The sequence below is a fragment of the Gastrolobium bilobum genome, unplaced genomic scaffold, assembly GCF_033153095.1.
Source record: "Gastrolobium bilobum isolate Gb01-03AN ecotype WA unplaced genomic scaffold, APGP_CSIRO_Gbil_v1 utg18565, whole genome shotgun sequence".
NCBI lineage: Eukaryota > Viridiplantae > Streptophyta > Magnoliopsida > Fabales > Fabaceae > Gastrolobium > Gastrolobium bilobum.
In genome coordinates this window covers 108,467-133,229 of record NW_026895576.1, presented here as the reverse complement: position 1 = coordinate 133,229, position 24,763 = coordinate 108,467, and the positions used below count along the sequence as shown (strand labels likewise).

The following is a 24,763-nucleotide window of genomic DNA, read 5'->3' as shown; positions in this document are numbered from 1 at the left end:
TTGATGAACATCAGCACAAAATATCACAAAGGTGAGAAGTTATAAGAATAAAGAGCAGCTACTAGCGAATAGTTAGAATAGTGACTAGGACTTCTAAAAAGAATAACCATTACTAATGAAGAGGTTGAATCAAACTAAATCCAGTCATGTCTGACAGGACTTTGAAACTTCAGAAACTTACAAAATGAAGAAAAGTGATAACAGATCCTAAGCAAAAGCATTGCTGACCAAACATAAATTAAGGGATAAATAATCAGTGCTTTCCTTGCAGGACCATTATCATTCTCTAGCAAATATTATTCACATGCAGTCACATCAAATCGGTGTGAGACTAAAACCACGAGGGACGAAAATTAGAGCAAGAAATAATTATCCACAACTGAAAAACCCACCTATTGCAACTTGCAAGCAATAGCCAAAAGTTAACTAAGGGGTGTTTGGTACAAGTTTTTTTTTAGGATTCTCGGGAAACTGAAAGTGGTAATCGTATTTATCCATATTTGATACAAGATTTTTAAAAGTTTTCCGAGAATATGATTTATTTTGTGTGTAATTTTTTTTGAAAATACCATCCAAAAATACCATCCATGAGGTGGTATTCTAGAATTTCTATGGCAAGGGAAAATTTAATACAACTAAACATAGTATCAAAAAAATTAACCTAATATTCTCGAGAATATTTTAGTCTACCAAACAACTTTTTGGTAACATTTCCATAAAACTCATCTTCTCATCATATTCTTGAAAATCGTGATTCTCGAATAAAAAAAATATATCATTTACCAAACACTCGCAAGAGTCACACAAGGAGCACGAGTGTTCCAAGAAAATGTGTGATGGCAATAATCCATTCTGGCACTAGTACAAAAAAAGAAGGCAAAAGCAATTCAATTTGTAAGATAAAAATTGTCTTAAGTGAAGGAAGAAGTAAGCTAAATGTCTGGCATGCAAAATGCAAGATCAAGATCATTAGAAATTGCATGGTTTGATCATCTTATCATGATCAGCACAGGGATATTCATAAATTATATAAAGACTTAAGAGTACAATCTTCTAAGTAAATCTTTTTTAATACAAGCTTCAAGTAGCAAATTCCTCTTAACATTGTATAGGGTGTCTTTATAAGCAACCGATTAAGTGTATGTTTGAGAGATATTTGTTTTAGTTTATCTTCTTCTTATAAGTAAAAGTTAGGTCAAATAAGATTTTACAAAAGCTCTTATAATAAAAAGATTTTTTTTTTATGATGAAGAAAAAAGTCAAAAGTCAAAAGTTCCTACGAGGAGTTTTTTTTAAGTACGTATCAACTTTTTTTGAAATGTGTATTTTTTTTTTTTTTGAAATGAACAACTTTTAAGCTAAAAAAATTGATGTAATCATCAAACAACTTATAACTTTATTTTTAAAGCTTTTTTTTGCAATTATGTAATATTGAGATATATAAAATCATTAATGTAACATCACCCAACAACTTAAGCTTTTGGATTGAATTGACTCTTTACATGGTATCAGAGCCTGGTTGTACCGGATTCAATCCTCACTGTCCCCACTTTCTTTCTAGTGAAATTTCTTTCTTCGCACAGGCAAGTGGCACTCGCTAATCGAGTTTAATGAGGAGTGATTTTTAATTTAAAAGTAACTTTAAACTTAAAAAAAGAGGTATCAAACAGGCTTTAAATCTTAATAAGCACAACAAGATGTGTTCCCTAAAGCATATGATGTGGCTGTATATGATGGAAAACCACCTCTAACTGTTGTTGGGTATGAGTCATACTTAGTATACTGATGAGGGTTCATATTGGCAGGGTCAACAGAAAAGTAATTGAAGTTGACTTATTGTAATTTTTTTTTCTTAGTAGTTTGGGCTTAGGCTCATAAATAGTTATTATTAGGGTTTTCTAAATCCTTTTTATATTCTCTTGTAAATCAAATTACTTGTAACGAGTGGTGATGAAATAAATATAATACAGACAAGCTAGACATAACATCTATTAGATAAACCAAAATAAATTAATCTGTCAAATCTTTTTTCCTTTCTATTTTGTTTTTCGATTTGTGTAATTGTGAATTTTCAACAACCGTGTCATTGATTTTCCAATTCCTTAAGGTGGTGTTTGGCTTGAGGCTTTTTACAACTTTTCTATGCAAATGTGCTGAGGCTTCTTGAAATGTCGTGTTTGGTGAAGGGTGATTTACTCAGAAACCCATTCATCTAAGATGCATTGGTTTTTAAATTTTGGAACCGAAAGACAGCTTTATATACTGTATGGAAAGCTTTTTCGGAGATGGTTTTTTGTTAAAAAGCTGGTAATCTCACCGTTCACTCAAATTTTTTACTATATATTACCTCCAACCAAACATACATTTCTTAAAAGTTACCTAATTTTTTTAGTAAAGCTTTTCTCCACCAAACTACTTTTTTTAACATTTTCCTATCTATCTCACTTTATCTTACTTTCTTACCATTTCCCTATCAATTCTTTTTCCCTAATATTCAAAAAATTTCTCCTCAACCAAACGCCCCCTAAAGAAAAAGGTGACGAAACAACCAATGATAACAAAATTAAGATTATGTCAATCCTTTCCTAAATACTTCCACTGTTTCTCCCAGCATCTTTTATTTCTATACAATGATTTGGGTTTCCAACTTCTGCTGTGATTTCATCATTCTTTCTAGTATAGCAGACATAAAAAAAAAAGTGGGCACCATCAAATTTATTTATTTTTTTTAAAAAAAAAGTCAGAATCCATATGTATATATTTATTTTTTATGTGTTGCTGAAAAATTTTCTGTAAAAAAAAAAAAGAAAGTATAAAAGCCAATGACTTTTCATCTAACTGGTTTCATTACTTAATTTAAAGAAAAAATATTTATCATTTTAAATGATACAACTTGTGTCCTTTCACTTTCACAAAGAGATAGAATCCACATTTTTATTTTTTATTGTCCACTCTCTCTCCCTCATAATCTATCTATTTCTCTTACTTAAAATAACATAACTTTACATCTTTTAAAATAGGGAAATATTAATCTCATGTGATAGGAGATAATAAATCTCTCCTACACACTCAAAAAGATGTGGGACCCACTTTAAAATCTTTTTTCTCTTTTTCTGTGCAGTGATACCTATATAAATTTGTAAGTGTAACATGAGATATCTTATCTCATGTTGCATAAGAAAATTTAATCCCTTTAAAATAATATAAATTTTTCCCTAATTTAAGCCTTCTCAAGGTCTTTATAGTTTTGCACAGTAAGACTAGAGACTCCAGTCTAGAGTAAATTATTTGAGACACCAGCTAATAGCTTTAAAACAGTAGAACAGTGTGCAAAGGTTTTACATAGACAATCATATAACAAGTGCACACAAAATAGTTAAATGCTTCATATAATGACAGATGGTTCACCTAGTACAATAATGAGCATAGCCACGTTAGGAATCAGTACAGTTTTGAATTGTTGGTTGGACACGTTTAGTAATTCAAATGGATAGCAATCAGATGTTCAATGTTGGGTAAGTCTCACTGTCTTAGCCTCTTTGGACTGTTTAGAAGCCGAAAGGCAACTTGACAGGGTTCTGTAAGCCCATATAGCGTTGATCAATGTCACGAAAGATTCAACAAAATTTTATATTACTTACTACTTAGTACTAAAAAAAAATTAAAAAAGTTTTACATTACTTGTTAGCTGCCCAACTCAACCCACCTTTTGTCCAAATTTGAGACTGGCTACATAAGAATTCAAATTGAAATATTGAAATATTGAAAAGTTTGAGTTTTCTTCTACATTCTCTCCTTCTTTCCCCTTCTCTCATCTTGTTTCTTAACTAGCTGGGTTCTACATTCAAAGTTAGAGCTTAAAAAGATAAGAGAGGTGTGTTTTATTAAGTCGGATAATTCAGTCTCCATATAGTATATTTAGTGGTACCACCAAATCAACTCAAAGTGTAAGTGACTTAAAAAGTATATCAAACATTTTTTTTTTCACCTTGAACTTTAATTTTGGGTAACACCAGATGTTGAGCATCTCTCAAATTATGAAATAGAATTAGGATATAATATTAATAGCTTTCTACTTTTGTTGTGCAAAGTGATATTTTATATAAAAAAGTCAATCCGTGAATTTTTTTTAATTTGCTATATTTTTTTATCAAATCCTTTATCATATTTCATTTAAAAAATTTGTCCACAAAATAGAAAATTTTAATATTAATTTTTCATCATTTAAAGTCATTATGAATGGATTTAGAGCTTAGTCTGGTAGGAGTATTTGTTTAAAAATACGACATATGAGAGTGTGTAATAACATTTTCATATATATATATAACAAAAATATATCATATCATTTTAAAAGTTTAGATACAAAATCAAAATTGCAATTCGAAGCAAATATTTTACTAAAATCGAAAGGGTTACTATCACTGCTTTAGTGACTTATGTGATCAGGATAAATGCACTTCATCATCAAAAGTAGAGGTTGCAAAGTTACGGTGCACTCCGTCCCGTACTGCTATTAATAAGTTAAAAAACGAGTTAGTTTGTCTTGTTTTATTTTTTAGAGTGGGTAAAAAAATTTGGCCTATCTTATCGGCGCGAATTTTTTTTACACTAATTCGTTCTATCCTGGCCCACTTTTAGAAGTGGGTTGAAAAACTCAACTCGTCCTATCGAACTGAGTCCGTTTTGTCGACCTTATTCAAAAGGATAGATTTTTTAATGTTGCTAAATAAACTGATCTAACATGTATAATTTATAAGTTAAACAAAGTGGGTAAAAAAAATATATGTCAATTTAAAGGGTTAGTTTTTTCTACAGTGAATATAGATAAGTTATCTTCGTTGAGTCTAAAATGATGTCATTTTAGGGTGAAAATTAAAGTATTTTTTAATTAAATTTATTTCAAAGTTATAATAATTTTTATCATTATAATTTTTTAATCTTTTAACCTAGAACGACGTCATTTTGAAAGTGAATATGAATAATTATTTGCATTATCTGTAGAAATATTAAAGCCTAATTTAAAATAGCTAATATTTTATTATTTCATCGCATATAAAAGAAGCCATTAAATTTAAATTGGGGTTGCTTTTTTTAAATATTTCAAACTTTAAAACTAACATATTCTTGGATAAAATTAAAATTAAAAAATTACAATATAACGAAAATCCACATGTTCATTTTAACTTTTAAACTTATACATTGATTGAATTGATCAGTTTATGCTTAAAAGGAATAATGATGTAAGTAAGAGTTAATCGCATTATTTGCAGGTGTCAATATTATTTTTTCACTTGTATATATATATATATATATATATATATATATATATATATATATATATATATATATATATATATATATATATGGTCAGTATCATTTTACATCAGTATAAGATACACTTTCAATTTTTTTGTGAAAAGTATATTCTTCCCCATATATATATATATATATATATATGGCTTCCTCATTTCTGGTGTCACTGCTAATGGAAAAACTTGCAGCAAATATATTTACATAAGATACGAAGTCGGATCCTAAAATTAAAAAAAAATAAAAATTACAAGATACGGAACCAAATCCTGGTGAAAGTAAGTGTTGCTGCAAATTTTCTGATCTGCAGCGACATGAGAGCTATTAGAGCCTATATATATATATATATATATATATATATATATATATATATATATATATATATATATATATATATATGGCAGGTATTCTTACACCGATGTAAGATTTAGAAGTCTTACACTCAATCTTAACCATTGATCCACTTGTATTCAATGACTCACATTACTAAAAAAATAGAGCCCTTAGATATAAATGGGATCAAAGAACAAGATTAAGAGTATAACTTACACGGGTGTAAAATGATCCTGACCCTATATATATATATATAGGGATAAGATATTGTGACACCCAAGTTATGTTACACCCATGTGACACCCAGTCAATCTCACCGTTAGATCGCTTATGTTGATCCAACGGTTATATTTATTTCCATCTTTGTATGGTCATGATTTCCCAAATTTAAAGTGAAAGCATTAAATATGGGAAATCATAACCATACAAAAGTAAAAATAAATATAAAATATTAAATTTGAAAAATCATGACCATACAAAGATGGAAATAAATATAACCGTTGGATCAACATAAGCGATCTAACGGTGAGATTGACTGGGTGTCACATGGGTGTAACATAACTTGGTGTCACGATATCTTATCCCATATATATATGGGTCCGTCGCTTCTCATGTGACTGCTGATGAGAAAAGTTGCAGCAAATTTTTAACACTAGCATACACGTGCGGATCCTAGGATACACGTGCGGATTCTATAAAAAAAAACAAAAAAAAAAACAGGATACAGACGCGTATCCTGTGTTGCTGCACTTTTTTTCTTCTGCAATCACATAAGAAGTACTTTCCCATATATATATATATATATATATATATATATATATATATATTTGTTTGTCCTTTGTAATTTTGCTTTGCTTGGTATGATCATCATTCAATTTATATTTAAGAGAATATTGCATTTTGTACAATCATATGTACCAAATTGGAGAAAAGGAAATTGCGAATTTGAACAATTATAGGGTTCTAAATTCGCAATCGAGAAATCCCTAAAAAGCTATGGTTGGGGGTTGTGATTCTGAGAGTGGCACTTACTGAGCAGAGAATGTAATTAGGAATCCAATTCCAATTCGCCGATTTCTCTTTGTCACACTTCCTTTTCTCGGTACTCTCTTTCTGTTTCCAGCTTTATGTTTTCTTCTTTCTTTCTTTATTTTTTTTCCCCAAAATTCATGAATGTTTATTTCTCTGTGGTTACTCCACGCGCAAGCTTAGTTCTCTGCTCTTGCAGGGTTTCTGAAAATTTCATGGGTTTCTGTGTTTGATGGTAACCTCAATTCCTAATAATTGATGACATAAAATAAAATAATATCATCAGTTTCATTTGCTCGGATTAAAACTGTTGTTCTTTCTGTTGAGCGATATTTGAACATGGCATCTTTCACTGTATTACTTACTGTTTGTTTGCAGCGTAGCATTATTGGTACTTGAACCCTTATGATGGTATTCATAGCGATTGAACTGTTTGTCTCACTTTTGGCGTTTTAATCTACATTCTGATGGCATCGTTTGTATCTTTGCAGGGTTTTTGTTCATATCATGAAAAGGACATTGCCATGGAGTGATGATGATGATGATGATGATGACGACCACTCATCACCAGATGTGTCATCATCTTTGCATTCTGACTCTGAACATGATAATGAAACTGGTGGGAAAAAATCCAAAGGTATTTGATGTACAACCCCTTTCTTTATCTAATTGTTTTCATAACTTGGAGAAATATATGCTGAAGTCTGATTGAATGCCAAAGTGAAACAATTTTCTGATTGTAATTATGGTCAGGTGCTTATTGTAATTATGTCCAACATTTTGTGTTTTGTGCTGTGGGTCTATTTGACAAGTATCTCAACAAAGAGAGCATCCAGATTATATCTCGTGTTATTTCAGATGTTTTCTTCATGCCTAGAATGTGGATTGACGCTCATCCTAGCTATGAAACTTTGATATAGGTAGTTTCCTTTGGGTGTTTATATGAATATTTCTGAACATATATAGAGAGAAGGTTAAGTCGGACTTCAACTAAGGGCGAGTTAAATCATCCCTTGTTAAAATTAAAATCACACTGATGAACCACTCTAATTATGTAGCAATAACCCAAAGATCATTTCGTGGTTGGCATCTGATAGAATAGAAGTGTTCTGGCTAAAGCAAAAAGATAATTGAGAGATAATAATGCCCAATTGTAGAAGAGATTGTTTGTTTCTCCTTGTTATGGTGGATAGTGATTATTGATGTAGATTCAGTTAGTTCAGGATTAAACCCATTCTCAGCTTGAGTTACTGCAAGATAGTTCCTGATCGCTATACAGTTACTTATAAGCAAAGTCCTTTGGAGGATGTGTTACTTAATTATATCCTAAATTAGAGGTGATTCTAATTTATAAACATGCATAAAAAGGATTGACTAATTTGAGGATACAATTAATTATGCTAATTTTACTTTTCGTCTTCACGAAATTTCTTGTAAGAGTTTATTTAGCATCTAGAATAGATATTTCCCAGCAAACGGAAATGAGATTATCAGGATTTTTAAACCTCCATTCACAATGTAATGACGTAGTGTTTGTTCGTGAAGGTTGCTTGTTTCAGAAATCTATATTATGATATCTTCATTCTCTGTTGCTTTTAAAATTTGACATCCTTAGAATTTTCTCACTAATTTTGTTTCTGTATGATCTTTCATTACTAGTTTTATAAACTTTATGTCTACAGGTAAATCTAGAAAGCCGAAAAGTGCTGTAATTGACTTTGAAGCACTGAAGCGACATGGATATAAAGGTGGACCTTCGGTCTTAAAGGTACCCCCACCCAAAGAAGGGGATGAGACGAAGCAAGATTGGTCGTGGTCCACTGGACAGGAAAAGCGTGTAGACAAGGAAACTGAAGAATCATATGAGCAGCGACAGAAAACAAGAGATGCTATTTCCCTAGGAGAGCAGCTGCCAACTGCTCAGACTAGGAATGAGAAGAAGAATCTTTCCTTCTCTCAGAAGGAAAAGAGGAAAAGAGAGCTTGGTCAGGCAAGCAGGGGGAAAAATTATGTTGAAGAAGAGAAGAGGTTGTTAAGGGACAGTGGAGTCTATTCTGGTTTTGATGGTTGATATGGGATTGCTAGAATCCCCTTCATATTGTAGAAAGGTACTATCTCTTGTGATTTTCTTGTACTGAGAAGAATTTGATTGTAATGGTGGTTTGTTGTGACTTAAAATTTGAAAGAAATGAATTAGGGATAATCTTCTATGATCTCAAGACAATTAGGAACTATTTTTTTTTTTGGAAATATTCCAATTCGGTTTATTGCTTCGCAACTAATCCGATTCGGGGCGGATCCAAGATTAAGGCTTTAAACTCCTCCCAAAGGTGGTACTAGGGAGATTCGACAATTAGGAACTATTTTAGTTGATAAATGATTGAGGTTAATTATTAAGCCTTTTTTTTTTTGTTACAAAAGTGAAATTAAAACGTTTTTGGAGGAATTATTTCTCATGCTTAATTTATTTGGTTGAGATTCTTTTCGAACAATACATTTTTTTCAATTTACTATAAAAAAAAAATATAAACTACGGAGTTATAATATGAGGAGAATAACAAATTCATCCAAAATTTATTACACTTTTACTGTGAGTAGTAGATAATTATAATTAATGGGTCAGTATTATTTTATATCGGTATAAGTTATATTTTCAATTTTTGTTATTGATTCCATTTAAATATAATGGGTTTTAAATTTTTAATGTGAATCATTGAATACAAGTAGATTAATGAGTAAGAGTATAAAAATATCTTGACTTATAATTAATAAGATGCAGTTTTATTCTCGGAAAAAAAGCTGAATCTGTCAAATCAGGGGCTTTAAGGCCTGTTTGATGTGACGTATAAGGCATGATAGTATAAGCTTATACTATACGTTATGACATTTTCAGTTGTTTTGTGTGACCATCGTATAGTATAAGCTTATACAACATAATCTCTTAATACATCAAAATGATATATAACTTAATCCGGCCTAAGGGTGAGGGATAAAGTCTGATAAGAGATTGATGTATTAACATCGTTAACCAATGTAATTCTCAAAAATTAATATATTATTTTAATATTAATCCATTAAAATAAAAATTAATTTTTCAATTTTTTTATTTTTTAAAATATTGAATATTTTTATTTTTATAAAAATTAATTTATATTTTGGACACACTGATCAATAAATTTTTATAAAAATTAATATCATATGTCATTTTTTGAATAATTAAATAAATTCTTTATTAAAGGGTATTTTTATTAAAAATATTTATTTTTATCATATATAGTATTATATAGTGTATTACCAAATATTAAATGATATTATCTTATACAATATATTATTTTATACAATACCGTGCCAAATGCTAGATAGTATTAAAATTCAATCAGGTCTTATATAATCAGGTCTTATACTATCAAGTCTTATACTATCATGCCTTATCTTATACTATGCACCAAACATGCCCTTAGTGAAATTATTGAACATAACAAGTTCAGTTTGCATTGGATTAAATTTTTAAGATTTTTGAGTGTAATGTTAATGGGATTTTATTTTCTTATGTTGCATTAGAATTGTTTTCTTATGGTGTGATTCAATTAATGGTAGGTCTTGTATTTATTTAAAAAAAAATTACACTCAAATTGAAGGATCATAATATGAAAAAACATTTTTCGTGCAATATGAAAAGTGTTTTTTTCAATGATAATATAAGAAATTCAATCTTTGATTAGGTGATCCTTTTCCTTCCCTGTACATGTGATACTGGCACCAACCTTATTGAATTGAGAAAGGTCATGTTGGGAGCCTCGTAATATATAAAAGGCCAATTCGAATGGATTAAGGGTATGTTTTTGGGACATTGATCATACTGCCACGTGTTCAAAAATTATTTCTCTAATTGTCACGCTTCCAAAATATTTCTTTAGAGTGTCACGCAGCCAAACTCACTAAAGTCCATAGCATGTTTGGTGTGTCCACGAGTCACGATGTTTAAGGCCACCAAACTTGTTGTGGGCCATAACAAATTTGGTGGTTAAAGTGTCAGCCTACTCAGACTTAAAGTGAGACACATGGCAAGCCCCCACCAAACGTGTTGCGGATCATAGCACGTTTAGTCTACATTGTCAGTCTGCTCTAAGTTAAAGTGGGATAGGTGGTGAGCAACCACAAAATGTGCTGGAGGGGTATAACACGTATTGTCTGCATTGTCAGTCTGCTCTGGGTAAAAGGGGACACGTGACAATCAGCCACAAAACTTGCTAGGGTGCATAGCATGTATAGTGCAACGAATTTAGTGATATAAAAACCCACCTCCGCACCTCCCATATATCGATGCAGTTATAATTATCTAAAGAAGACAATATACAAGAACTTGAGATTACAAGGTCAAAATCTGTCTCGATTGACTGCTATATGTGCTTCGAGTAAAGAGAGTTGGGTTCTAGCAGTCAACATCCCTCCCTTCCTTTCATTCCATCGACATTAACAGGGAGCCGTTGGCGAATCCTGAAAATAGGTATGTGTCCCCCTCACCATCCCCACCCCCACCCCCACCAATGTCTACAATAATGGTTCCTGCCCACGACATGTAGAATCCGACGTGGCGTATGGACAGTTCTAACACAGAGGTGGATGAAGGTGTTGTTCTGGCCCACGACATGTATTATACGATGTGGCATACAGTCAAGTTTTTTTTTTTTTTTTTTACCATTTGAATTGTTCATGCTATACCCGCTAGCACGTTTTGTGGCTATTCGCCACATGTCCCACATTAAGTCAAAGCAAGGTGATAGTGCAGAATAAACGTGTTATGACTCGCAACATGTTTGGTGGGAGCTTGCCATGTGTCTCACTCTAAGTCGGAGCAAGCTGACACTTTGACCATCAAACTTGCTATGGCCAGCAGCGAGTTTGGTGGCCTTAAACATCATGACACGTGGGCACACCAAACGTGCTATAGGCTATAATGAGTTTAGCCGCATGACAATTTGAAAAAATATTTTGAACATGTGGCAATTAGGGAAATAATTTCTGAAAATGTGATAGTACAATAACTATCCCTATGTTTTTAGGAGGTGTTCAGGAGCGAAAAAAAAAAAATCAATCATTTTAAGTAAACATTCATTTAAGAATTTTTTAAATAAAAGGAATAACATGAAATTATTATTTAATTTTCCAGTTATGTTTTATTCAATTTTTAAAAGTATTTTATATATTTTTTTAACCAAGAAAAGAGTCAACCCTTCCCTCCATTCTCCATCCAAACATTTGCTAAATGTTTTAGGCACTGGCGATTTAATTTCATTTATTAAAACTAAAATTTTAACTAATTGTCAGAAGCCAAGAGTTGTACTTAGCATATAGTTCCGACAATCACATAATTTAAAGTGTTAGAAGGGAAGCTATCGTAGAAGAAAAAGAAGATTTAGAGATCTATCGGAAGAATATCTAAAAATGAAGCAATTCCTAGCTTTGTTATTAATGATTGGAAGAACTACTTGCATTATTGTAAAGTACATTTCATCCTCTGTAACATGATGATTTGGGTTACAAAGATTGTTCAACAAGTAATCAACTTCCATGTGTCGGTTGTCCATCTGCGTATAATTCCACGTTCAAATGATTACGTCACTCTTCAACCATCACGGCGAAAAGTTATAATCCATGAATGATTTTATTGATCCTGCACAAACACAAAACTATAAGATGTACCATTGTGTTTATAGGATAAGGTAAACCAACAAATGAGGAATTTCATTTAATGATAGCTAAAACCAAAAATTGATGTATTCGAACATAAAGTGAAGATACATTGTCATTTTCAATTGTATTAACATCTAAATACATTTTCAGTTTTCCATCTTTCTCATTTTTACCTATTCAAACAAGCAGACCCTAAGTATTATACATTATACCCGCACAAAGAAGTAAACATCAAAACAGAGCATAAAATGAAATGATGTACTGAAAATATAAAAGCACTAATAATATTGCAAGTACAATCAGGCCATGGCCAATGTGAAGAATAGAAAAGGCAACTAACTAACCTTTACATTGAAAAGGACACTGCCATCAGAAACCTGTTCACCCACTGTAACTCGAAGCCCGTGAACATAGCCAGAAGATGGTGCCTTTACAACATGCTAGAAAAAGTACAGAACGTTGTTGGTTATAACTTCCGGAATAAATGATAAAAAGAAGTCACAGAGGAGTTTCCAACATTTTAAGGAGCAATTGTACAAACCTCCATCTTCATTGCTTCTAATACTAACACAGGTTGTCCCTCTTCTACTCTTGTCTTGTTATTCGCTAGAACCTTGACCACCAAGCCTGCCATGGGTGCCACAACAGTTCCTTGAGGGTTGGCTGATGTTTCAAATTTGGGTTTATATTGGGATTCTTCATCCTCAGACAACTCGAGACCTTGTTTTTCTCGGAAATAATGATGATAGGACTCTTGCCAAATATGAATATGCCTTACTTGCTCCTGAATCCCAAGGAAAACTATATCAGCTTTATTAAGAATTTTATTTGACAATCAAGAAGGATACAGCACCAAAATATTTCACCAAATCAATCCACAAAATACTCTAAAATCATCTTCTCAGCAGAAGACAAATACCTTTGTGTAAACTGCTAGATTAACATCTTTGATTACACCGTCAGCTTCAACTCTAAAATAGTGATCTTTCACATACGTTGCTTTGGCTTCTAAAACAGGAGATCCATTTTCTTCTGTCTGGAAGTATACAATATCATCTTGAGTCAAACTCTTTAAAGATTTTGTGGCACAATAAAACAGGAAAAAATAATAATAATAACAACAACTATTTCATATGGTATACTAAGATGTTACCTCAATCAGGTATCTCCCGTCAGGCTGATAAGTGATGGTAAGCTTCAATATCTTTGAGCTACCACTACTATATTCATTATCCCACTCAAGTTCTATTCTACGCTTAGCTTGATGATGGAGCCTAAATGGTGGAGAAGCATACCATATAGGGAGTAAGTTGCTGCCCGCTGAACACAGTAACAAATGTAAATACCAAGGAGATTTATAAAAACAACTCAACATTAAGCAAAAAAAAAAATGGGACAATTTACCAGGGAGATTTCTTGCCAATATGAAATGCTCTTTCTCAATGAGACAAGCAGCCACAAGGGATGCACTAAGTCTAGCAGCTTCATATGCTTCTTTGGCAGATACTGGATTGTCAACACCACCAACAAAGAGGTCTTCTTTGTAGTTATCAATAAAGTGAGTCTCCACATTGCCATTTTCAAATGCCCTGTGATTAGCAAGCTTTAGAAGAAAGTTGACATTGGTTGGTAGACCCGCAACCTGTGGAAGAAGATATTAGCAATTTAAATGTGGAGCAAGATTTCTAATAGATGGAATACAGGGAGAAATAATTTTCGATCTAAAATGCCTCAGTTTCTTACATGTCTACACACTATATATAACCCCCACCCCACCCCACACCCTCCCCACCCACCCCCAAAACACACCCACAAAACACACAAAAACCATGTCCACCCTTGGTCCCAAAGAAAACAAATACAGGATTGAAAGTCACATAACATCTAAATACGGAAAGAGTTCAATTTACTGCAAAAGCCTCAACCACAATCATGATATGATAACTTAACAGTTCATTATAGCAAAGGCCAAAGGCAATACAAAAATTTAAGCATACCTGAAACTTTGACAAACAATCCTTCAGTTTGACCAAGGCTGCAGCACGATTTTCCCCCCACACCACAAGCTTAGCAATCATTGGATCATAGTGCATGCTAACAGCATCTCCTTCTTTAACTCCAGTCTCCACACGGACTGCCAAAATAGAAGATTTCAGCAAGTAAAAAGACAGGCACACAAATCTATCTTTAAGTTTTGTGTTCATCCAACTGGAGAAAGTGGTTAAGTTTTCAGATCCACCACAAATAAATTACTATGCTAATTTTGTGTAACTGACCTGCGGATGAGACTGGAACATGATAATGATGTAGAACTCCTGTTGCTGGAAGAAATCCTTTTGGAACATTTTCAGCATAGATTCGAGCTTCAAAAGCATGGCCTGCCATCAAAACACAGAATTATAATATACAGAGACTTTAAAGTGTCTGCAATTCTGCATAACAGATGGATCTCTTACATATTCTAGCAATAATATAAAATAATTGACAAGCTCAAAATCATTAACTATTGGCTTATAACAATTTTCTACATGTTCTTTATTTTTATAAACACCAGTTCATTTGGCATCATTACTGGGTAAAATTTTGAGGAAGTCACTAAGATGACCTTCTCCAGCAATTAGACATAAATACAAGCGAGAGTTTTTTCTCCTTGCAGAGTATATAATGGAATTTAGGCTTAAATACTAATATATGACTTCCAATCACCCAGTTTACAAAAAATTAAAAATTAAAAAAATCATATCTTTAAACCTGTAGACACCAGTCACAGAATATTTTCCATTTTGCGGCTCAGGAGAAACTAACCAACCAAATGTAGAAGTAAATATTTAGTCAACCATAGAACCATCCAACTGTCAACTTCAATCCATTAAGAAATCATTTAATATGGAAATAAGCAAAGCCAACCCAAAAACTCATCTCCACACACCCATTCAAAAAAGGAAAAGGGATGGGAGACAAAGAAATTAAACCAAAAAAAGAAGAGAGACACACGAAAAGCAGAATGACCTGATATGGGTACTTGTGATTGACTCAATGGAAGAGCTTCTCCATTGGCAACGTGGATTTGCCATTCAACAAGATCTTGACCAACAATCATCTCTGTGACAGGATGCTCAACCTGTATAAACATGCCCCATGTTATACTTTGTAAGCCTTAATTCTAGGACAAAGTGACTGTAAAAATCAATCCAAGCACCTGAAGACGGGTATTCATCTCCATAAAGTAAAACTGGCCAGAGACAGTATCAACTATAAACTCCACAGTACCAGCATTGTAATAATTAACTGCCTTCAGCCATCAGAAAGAAACATGAAATCAGTGGATGATATTGAATTGAATGAAGATATTAGACCCACAGGAAGATATGGGATAAATGAAAGGAAACAACTCCCCATCTCTCAAAGATATTTCAATAAATATTAGTTATGAGTACAGTTTAAAATTAAATTCATGAAAGAAGACATGTCCATAAATTTAGCATATTGAAATCCACATAATCAGACACCAAGCGAGAAAATAAAGCAGAAAAAGAAAAGGCAACTAATGTCTTAAAACCTGCCAAAGACACCATATCATTATTTCTAAATGAATAACTATATAAGTAAAATAGTTGAGAGGTAAATACTAAGTATGTATTAGACATATGTGAAAACCCTTACTGCTAAACTCAAACAATGAATTTCATTGTCCAAAATTTTTAGCACAGAATTTTTAACATTTGAATATTTTCTCATTTTAAGCATTGAATGCATATGAAAATAAACTATTGTTATATAATAAAATGAATGAGCATATATTAAAGGAAAAAGTTAACATAAAAATAATAATATAGGAAGTAGAACCCAGAAGGGGAAGTCACTGCTGAAAGCATTCAGTAAACCCCATTCGCTGAATATTTCTGCATTTTTACTAACTTTTCTTGTCAGTATTAATAAATACCGCTATGGTGCTAACATTTTTCATTTCGGGTTCTTAAGTGAGTTAAACAAGCCTAAAGTCTAAATTACCGCAATACATTGGTTGGTTGTGATTCAGAGAAGAATGCGTTGTGAAGAAATGTGCAGAAATAGAATAGTTTCTTTTTTTGTTTAATGTTACATTAATTATTGTACTATTGAACTTCTCCTTATTATACTGAATATTACAGTAATAAGAATACAATACTAGAAGACAGTGATATTCGCCGACTCATTTGACAAATTTTAGGGAGTCCCTATGTGTTGGTGTTTCAAGGCTGCTGTTGATGTCCTGTTTTTTAGGAGTTAATTAGTTGTTTTTTAAATTGATTAGTCTTTTGTTCAGGAGTTTGTTTACTGCATTTTACTGTTATTGTTTTGTTAGTTTGTTGCTGATTTTGTGGACCAACAAAATCAGCTGGTTAGTGGCAACCGCATGAGCTCAGTTTTGTATTTAAAACAAATTCATTAGTCAGAATAAAAAATAAGCTGTTGCACAATATCGTTTCTGATGTTTGTTTTTCTCATAAAAGATCAACATTGGTATCAGAGCCTGGTTGATCTTAAGGGGCTGTGAGTGACTTGAGAAATTAATGGAGGGAGGATCGAGTGGTTTTTCAGCAATGGCTCCACCAATATTCGATGGAGAAAATTATCAAGCATGGGCAGTGAGAATGCAAGCCTATCTAGAGGGTTGCGATTTTTGGGAAGCTGTAGAACAAGATTATGAAGTTGCTCCCCTTCCTGAAAAATCCAACCATCAATCAGATCAAGTTTCATAAGGAGAGGATAACAAGAAAAGCAAAGGCAAAGTCTTGTTTATATGCTGCTGTCTCACTTGCCATTTTCAGCAGAATTATGGCTTGTGAATCAGCTCAAACTATTTGGGACTTCCTCAAAGATGAGTATAAAGGAGATGAGAGGATTAGAAGCATGAAGGGGCTGAATCTGATCACACAATTTGAGAGATAGTAGATGAAGGAGTCTAAAACAATTAAGGAGTATTCTGATAAGTTGGTAAATATTGCAAATCAAGCAAGAGCTCTAGGCACTGACCTCTCTGATAATAGGCTAGTGCAAAAAGGTCTTGTCTCCTTGCCCGAAAGGTTTGAAGCAACCATTGCATCTTTAGAGAATACCAAGGATTTGTCTCAAATCAAGTTGGCAGAATTGCTAAGTGCTCTGCAAGCACAAGAGCAGAGAAGGTTAACGAGGCTTGAAGGAAGTACAGAAGGAGCTTTGCAGGCTAAAGAACAGCATGATGTAAGATGGAAGAAATGAGGTGGTTCAGAAGCTGCTGCAGGAGAGAACAATGCAATCAACTCTAAGAACAATTGGGGCGAGCATTCCTATTGTAAACATTGTGGAAAGCAGAATCACCCACACTTCAGATGTTGGAAGAGGCCAGATGTAAAGTGCAGAAAGTGTCATAGGCTTGGACACATTGAAAGGTTCTGCAAAGAAAAGGGAGATCAACAGCAAGGTGAGGCACATGTTACAGACCAGCATGAGGCAGATCAATTATTTGCTACCTCTTGTTTCTCCTCTAGTGCTCCATGTGATAGTTGGCTTGTTGATAGTGGTTGCACAAACCACATGACAAGTGATGAAAAGCTATTTAGAGACCTTGACAAGTCATTGCAGTCAAGAGTGAGAATTGGAAATGGAGAGTATCTAGAAGTGAAAGGTAAAGGGACTGTAGCAATAGAGAGCTATGTTGGAACTAAGCTGGTTTCAGGTGTGATGTACGTGCTTGATATTGATCAGAATTTGCTGAGTGTGGGGCAGTTGGTAGAAAAGGGATTTAAAGTGATATTTGAAGAAGGGAAGTGTTTGATCTTTGACTCAAATGGTCAGGAGCTGTTCAGAATAAAGATGCAACAGAAGAGTTTTTCTCTAAATCCCCTTGAGAAGGAGCAAGCGGCATTCAAGTGTCAGGCTAGTGATTCAGAAATATGGCACAAAAGGCTGGGGCATTTTCATTACAAAGGCTTACTATTCATGCAGAAGAATGAAATGGCAACTGGGTTACCAATCCTGGAGGAGCAGATCACAAGGTGCAAAGCTTGTTTTTTGGGCAAACAGACAAGACTTCCTTTCAAAGAATCCACCTGGAGAGCTACAAAGAAGCTACAACTAATTCATACAGATCTTTGTGGTCCTCACGTGACTCCTTCACTAAATGGCAGCAAGTATTTTCTTATCTTCATTGATGATTATACTAGAATGTGCTGGATTTATTTTATGAAGCAAAAGTCAGAAGTTGCTGAGATATTTCTGAAGTTTAAGAGATGGGTTGAGACTCAAAGTGGCTGCAAAATTCAAGTCATCAGATCTGATAATGGAACAGAATACACTTCACAAAGGTTTAACATTTTCTGTGAGGAAGCTGGAATTGAGCATCAACTTACCGTTCCTTATTCTCCACAGCAAAATGGAGTTATTGAAAGAAAGAATAGAACCATTATGGCAATGACTAGGTGTCTGCTGCATGAGAAGAATCTACCAAAAGAATTTTGGGCAGAAGCAGCAAACACAACTGTTTTTTTGTTAAATAGACTGTATACAAGGGTACTGGAAAAGAAGACACCTTTCAAAGCTTGGTTTGGTTTCAAGCCATTTCTAAAAAATTTGAAAGTGTTTGGTTGTCTGTGTTTTTCTCACATTCCACAGGTCAAGAGAGACAAGCTGGGAGAAAAAGTTGAACCTGGAATTTTCATTGGCTATAGTCTGGCGTCAAAAGCCTACAAGATCTATCAACCACAGACAAAGAAGGTGATCAATAGCAGGGATGTTCAGTTCCTAGAAGATGAGCAGTGGGACTGGACAGATGAGCCACAAGCAAAGCATAAGGAGGTCTCACTGGATTATGATGAGCTAGTAGATGATGATCCAATTAGAGGTACCAGATCTCTGACTGATATATATCAGAGGTGTAGTGTGGCTGTTTTGGAACCTTCAAGTTATGAGGAAGCTAAAAGTGATCAGAGGTGGATGAATGCTATGAAGGAAGAGTTGGCTATGATAGAAAAAAATCAGACATGGGAGCTAATAGAAAGACCTGAGGACAGGAAAGTGATTGGAGTAAAATGGGTTTTCAGGACCAAACTCAATCCTGATGGCTCAGTGAATAAGCATAAAGCCAGGTTAGTGGTGAAGGGATATGCACAGGTTTGGGGAGTTGATTTCTCAGAAACCTTTGCTCCGGTTGCAAGACTAGATACAATTAGAATGATTCTTGCCTTGGCAAGTTAGATGTGAAATCTGCTTTTTTGAATGGAGAGTTGCAAGAGGAGATTTATGTTGAGCAGCCAGAAGGCTTTGTCACACCAGATCAGGAGGAGAAGGTTTATTTGCTGAGAAAAGCTCTCTATGGTTTGAAGCAAGCTCCTAGAGCATGATACAGCAAGATGGATGAGCACTTGCTGGGATTGGGTTTCATAAAAAGTCTTAGTGAATCCACTTTATATGTCAAGAAGTTAGCATCTGACTTAGTGGTGGTGTCTCTTTACGTGGATGATATGCTGGTAACAGGGAGTAATAATTCTCAGATTACTGCATTCAAAAGGGAAATGATGAAAACGTTTGAAATGACTGATCTTGGTGAGATGTCATATTTTTTGGGGATGGAGGTTAGACAAACTGAAAATGAAATTTTTATCTATCAAAATAAGTACTTGAAGGAGATTCTGAAAAGATTCAACATGGAGGAGTGCAAGAGTGTAAGTATTCCAATGGGTCAAAAGGAAAAGTTTCAAAAGAAAGATGAATCGGAATCTGCAGATGAAAGAGTTTATAGGAGTTTAATTGGCTGCCTTATGTGTCTCCCTGCAACTAGGCCAGCCATTATGTTTACCGTAAGTGTCTTGTCTAGGTTTCTTAATTGTCCAAGTGAACTGCATATGGTAGCTGCAAAAAGGGTGTTAAGGTACTTGAAAGGTACTCTTTCATATGGAATCAAATTTTGCAGAATTCAGAAGTTTAAGTTGCAAGGGTATTCTGACAGTGACTGGGCTGGATCAGTGGATGATATGAAAAGTACTTCGGGTTATTGTTTTACATTTGGGTCAGCTTGTTTTTCTTGGTGTTCAAAGAAGCAGGAAATAGTGGCCCAATCAACTGCAGAAGCTGAGTTCATTGTAGCTACTGCAGCTGTAAACCAAGCATTATGGTTGAAGAAACTGATGGATAACCTGCATTTGGAGCAAAAAGAAGGCATAGAAGTATTTGTGGATAATCAAGCTGCTCTAGCTATTTCACAGAATCCAGTATTTCATGGAAGAACAAAGCATTTTAAGATCAAGTATTATTTTTTGAGAGAAGTGCAGAAGGCTGGAGAAGTGAAGCTAATTGTACTGCAATTCAGAAAACCAAATTGCAAATATATTCACCAAGTCATTTCATGTTAGTCGATTTGAATTTCTCAGGGAGAAGAAGCTAGGAGTGTGCAACACTTGATCCAGGAGGAGAATGTTGGTGTTTCAAGGCTGCTGTTGATGTCCTGTTTTTAGGAGTTAATTAGTTGTTTTTTAAATTGATTAGTCTTTTGTTTAGGAGTTTGTTTACTGCATTTTACTGTTATTGCTTTGTTAGTTTGTTGCTGATTTTGTGGACCAACAAAATCAGCTGGTTAGTGGCAACCGCATGAGCTCAGTTTTGTATTTAAAACAAGTTCATTAGTCAGAATAAAAAATAAACTGTTGCACAATATCGTTTCTGTTGAAATATATAAAACCATTAATGTAGCCTCACCCAACAATTGGTTCTTTACAGTTTCTGATGTTTGTTTTTCTCATAAAAGATCAACACTATGATCTTCTCTCTCTCAACAGATTGCTTGACACCAAATAGCTTTCTTATTTTTCCTTGATAACCTTTCAAGTGATCTACAGTTTTAAAATGCACAAATTCAAATATTGCCAAGAGAAGACACAACAACAACAAAAGCCTTCTCCCACCAGGTGGATAAGATAAGACACAGCACTTCATTTAAAAAGAAGGTAGAGAAACAACCATGCTATATCCAGAAAAACAACGATTCAGCAAAGTGTTGGCATGGGATTTTGCCAGCAAGTGAACATGGTTAAACAACATCACATTTTAATGCTACTTTAATTAACTAGGCAACATAATTTGTATAATTAATATAATTTCGCTGACATTGACATTAGATATTACTAGAAAGCAAATATTGATACCTTTTTGGAGGAAAAGAAAAAAATTGATAAAATTCAAAATAAGTCCAATCCCGAATACAAGTTATCTGAAGGTCTTCATTCCTTAGCAGAAGTCAATGAACAAATGACTTCAGATCCGTCAAAAGCTTGATGAAGCTATTGCAAGTGGCTAAGATAGTACAGTTTAGCATTTTGAAATAAAAGGACCTCACCTTTGCTGCAGATACAGCAGCTTGGCCCAAGTGCGCACGAAAATCAGTAGAAATATTTGGCTGCAAATGTATTAGCACAGGTTCACAACTCCAGCGAAATTTATGTGTGTGTATATATATATATATATATATATATTAAGGACATGCAATGTAAGCCTTACAGCTGGAGCTTCTTCAATTATTTTTTGGTGTCTTCTCTGCACACTGCAATCTCTCTCATACAAATGCAGAACATTACCATGCTTGTCCCCAAATATCTACGATGTCAAACAGAAAAGAATCTGTAACAAACTCAAGTCAAAAAGACATGAACATTTTTTGTTGTTGCCCATTATTTTAATCCCGTTGTTCCATTAAAAATATGAAGAAGTGAAAACATAATATCAGGACTAAAGAATATCCCCTATGAGGCACTTTAAATTTTTCAGAAGAAAAGTAAGCAACCAATGAAACTTCCAGGAGAAATATGACAGCAGGAATGATAAAATCAATTTGAATACTTGGACTTCAATGTGCCTTGGCCGTGTAATATACTTCTCCAGCAATATCGTGTCGACACCAAAAGAAGCAGCTGCCTCGCGCTGTGCTGCTAGGAACGATTCAACAAATTCATCTGGAGTGTGTACAATCCTCATACCCTACAATATTCACACAGTCCAAATTTCAACAGAATGAAATTGTAAGCTCATGAGCAACAAAGACTATCTTTTATAATCTCTTTCTCATCCGTTTTCACCATAAAGAACTGTAATTCTTAGTATAAATTTTCAACTCCTAAACATGTAGAAACCTAAAAAGAGTTATTACACATTATAATAACGATATGCATTATTGATCACTTATCAAAGAGAATGAGACGACTAAGGTTCACAGTATCATAATTACAACATGATATCAGCAACCTAAAACCATCACAATCAATTTGAGAAGCATAGACACCCGCGAAAACCCACATTGAATCGGACTAAATGCATAAGGCAACACATTTCACAAAATTGGCCAAACACATTCACAATTAATTATCATCCAGCACAGAGAGTAAATAAATTGACTAGAAAAGAAAGAAAAGTACCACACCCCTATGGAATAACTTGTATGAGAATAAATATCAAGGTTCAAAGCACCTTTCCACCGCCTCCATGGGTTGGCTTGATTAGGATAGGATACCCAATTTTATCCGCTTCCAACTTCATTCTATCAATATTTTGTTCACTTCCATGATATCCAGGCACAAGGGGCACCCCAGCAGCCCCCATTATTCTCTTCGAAGCACTGATATATTCACAACAACAAAAAATTTGATCAGCTGAATACACGCTTTATAAACATTAACAAAATGCAAGAAATGAAAGTGTAGCATACCATACCTACCTTTTGTCACCCATATCTCGAATAGCAGAAGCTGGAGGACCAATAAACGTAAGACCCTTATCTTCACAAAGCTGAGCAAATTCAGCACTTTCAGAGAGGAATCCATATCCAGGGTGGATAGCCTAATAACCAAAACACATCATCCTTTAAAAAAGAACCCCTTTTTTTAGTTTTTTAAGTTGAAAATGAAAAAGGAAGAGAAGAAGTATAATAGAGTTGACCTGCGCACCGGAACGTATTGCAGCATCAACGATGGAAGGTGCATTCAAGTAACTGAGTCGAGGTTGTGGTGGACCGATTCGTATAGCTTCATCAGCTGAGGTCACGTGCAGAGAATCCTTGTCGGCGTCGCTGTAAACGGCGACGGTTCGAATCCCGAGCCTCCTTGCTGTCCTTGTGATCCTGCAAGCTATTTCCCCTCTGTTCGCTATTAGAATCTTCTCTATGCGCTGTTTCTTCCCCTCCGAGAAGCCTCGCACGCGCAAGTGCACGTGCGAGTGCAAGAGAAAGTTGCTGCAATTGCTAAGCTTTCTGCGGAACAACATCACGGAAGCCATGGCCTGGTTTGGAATGCAAGACACTGACACTGTTTTGGTGTTATTTTAAGGCATGGGCAACGTTGTTGAGGGTAGTTTGGTACAATCGAAACAATGAAATGATAATTGATAAGTGTGCTGTGCTGTAATGGCATGGAATGCGATATGGATGTCGACGATGATGTTGGTCTTATTTTAAAGAATACTGTCAAAGCCTCTCTTTTTTTCTTTTTTAATTGGCGGAAGCCTAACTCTAGTCTGTAGTCATCCACTAAATCACCTTTTGAAATGGGCCTGATTTTATTGGGCTTTAAATGGGCCTGAAGCAGGTAATCTTCGATGAATTGCAAAGTTTGGAAGCCTGCGCATTGGGTGGAACCGTGGAAGGAATATCAAACAGTTGTTGGGGTGTGGCCCACTGGATTCTTCTTCCCATGTGCTCATGTCTTAATAGGAAAATATTTCGGTGTTCATCTTGGGCCAATGCTCGATACATCATTTGTTGTAGGATTCGTTTTTCTTTTTCTAATTAATGTTGACCAAAACCATATTGTTTTTGGGATTGAAATCATGATGTGTAGAACTTTAATTTATTTCAAGGTTATAGTAGTTTTTATCATTCTAATTTCTTAACTTTTCAACCAAAATAACGTTGTTTCGTTGAATATTAGACAAATTTTTTTAAAGTAACATTAAATATTTTATTCCCTTTTGTATATGGGGGGCGGTTATATTTATCCCTATTTTAGGCTTACCATTTTATTGGTTATTGTTGGATCAAATTGAAATCAACGATTGGAAAAAGAAAATTATTGTTGACTTAAAATTGATCAAACAATAATCAATCAAGCAGTAAGGGTGGTAAACCTAAAATAGTGGTATATAAGTATAACGTATCTCTTATTATATATGGTAAAAAAATAATATTTTTATACTATTTTCATTTTTAAAGTTATTTTTATCTATATTTTATATTTTTCTTTCTTTTTTAACAAAGAAATAAGTACTCCTAGTATATGAAAATTGAGCTCTTTATTTAGGGATGTTCAAAAAATTAAATCAATTTTTCAAATGAATTATATTATTTTGAACTGCTTTAAAAATTGTATTAATCGTATTCACTTTTAAGAATGTGAAAAAA

The 24,763-nt window shown here is 34.0% G+C and overlaps 2 protein-coding genes across 6 annotated transcripts; one reads left to right on the top strand and one right to left on the bottom strand.

Moving 5' to 3' along the window:
* Positions 1-6,540: 6,540 nt before the first annotated feature.
* LOC133317509 (uncharacterized) lies at positions 6,541-8,873 on the top strand. 2 transcript variants are annotated; one of them, XM_061519379.1, is made up of 3 exons: positions 6,541-6,745; positions 7,164-7,309; positions 8,355-8,873. In XM_061519379.1, exons 2-3 carry the CDS (start codon positions 7,180-7,182, stop codon positions 8,741-8,743), a joined length of 519 nt encoding a protein of 172 aa, XP_061375363.1. In that variant the 5' UTR covers positions 6,541-6,745; positions 7,164-7,179; the 3' UTR covers positions 8,744-8,873. The 2 variants fall into 2 exon arrangements, with proteins under 2 accessions (XP_061375363.1, XP_061375370.1); XM_061519386.1 differs by lacking the exon at positions 6,541-6,745 and adding an exon at positions 6,782-6,907.
* A 3,157-nt stretch (positions 8,874-12,030) lies between these two features.
* LOC133317427 (methylcrotonoyl-CoA carboxylase subunit alpha, mitochondrial) lies at positions 12,031-23,725 on the bottom strand. Of its 4 annotated transcripts, none has more exons than XM_061519291.1 (16): positions 23,308-23,725; positions 23,087-23,208; positions 22,840-22,987; positions 22,216-22,353; positions 21,877-21,972; positions 21,716-21,775; positions 15,566-15,658; positions 15,376-15,487; positions 14,643-14,744; positions 14,364-14,500; positions 13,771-14,008; positions 13,520-13,686; positions 13,286-13,402; positions 12,908-13,150; positions 12,711-12,806; positions 12,031-12,346 (listed from the first exon to the last, which is right to left on the bottom strand). In XM_061519291.1, the coding sequence occupies exons 1-16, from the start codon at positions 23,641-23,643 to the stop codon at positions 12,338-12,340; spliced, it is 2,214 nt and encodes a 737-aa protein (XP_061375275.1). In that variant the 5' UTR covers positions 23,644-23,725; the 3' UTR covers positions 12,031-12,337. The 4 variants fall into 4 exon arrangements, with proteins under 4 accessions (XP_061375275.1, XP_061375283.1, XP_061375289.1 ...); XM_061519299.1 differs by having other exon boundaries at positions 12,034-12,346; positions 23,083-23,208; positions 23,308-23,480; XM_061519305.1 differs by having other exon boundaries at positions 12,035-12,346; positions 23,316-23,480.
* Positions 23,726-24,763: the final 1,038 nt, after the last annotated feature.

Coding starts and splice junctions, on each gene's coding strand:
- LOC133317509 (XM_061519379.1), top strand. CDS start 7,180: ATGAAAAGGACATTGCCATGGAGTGATGATGATGATGATGATGATGAC. Junction 7,310..8,354: donor TGGTGGGAAAAAATCCAAAG/GTATTTGATGTA, acceptor TTATGTCTACAG/GTAAATCTAGAAAGCCGAAA.
- LOC133317427 (XM_061519291.1), bottom strand. CDS start 23,643: ATGGCTTCCGTGATGTTGTTCCGCAGAAAGCTTAGCAATTGCAGCAAC. Junction 22,354..22,839: donor CCCATGGAGGCGGTGGAAAG/GTGCTTTGAACC, acceptor TGAATATTGTAG/GGTATGAGGATTGTACACAC. Junction 21,776..21,876: donor TAATTGAAGAAGCTCCAGCT/GTAAGGCTTACA, acceptor ATACATTTGCAG/CCAAATATTTCTACTGATTT.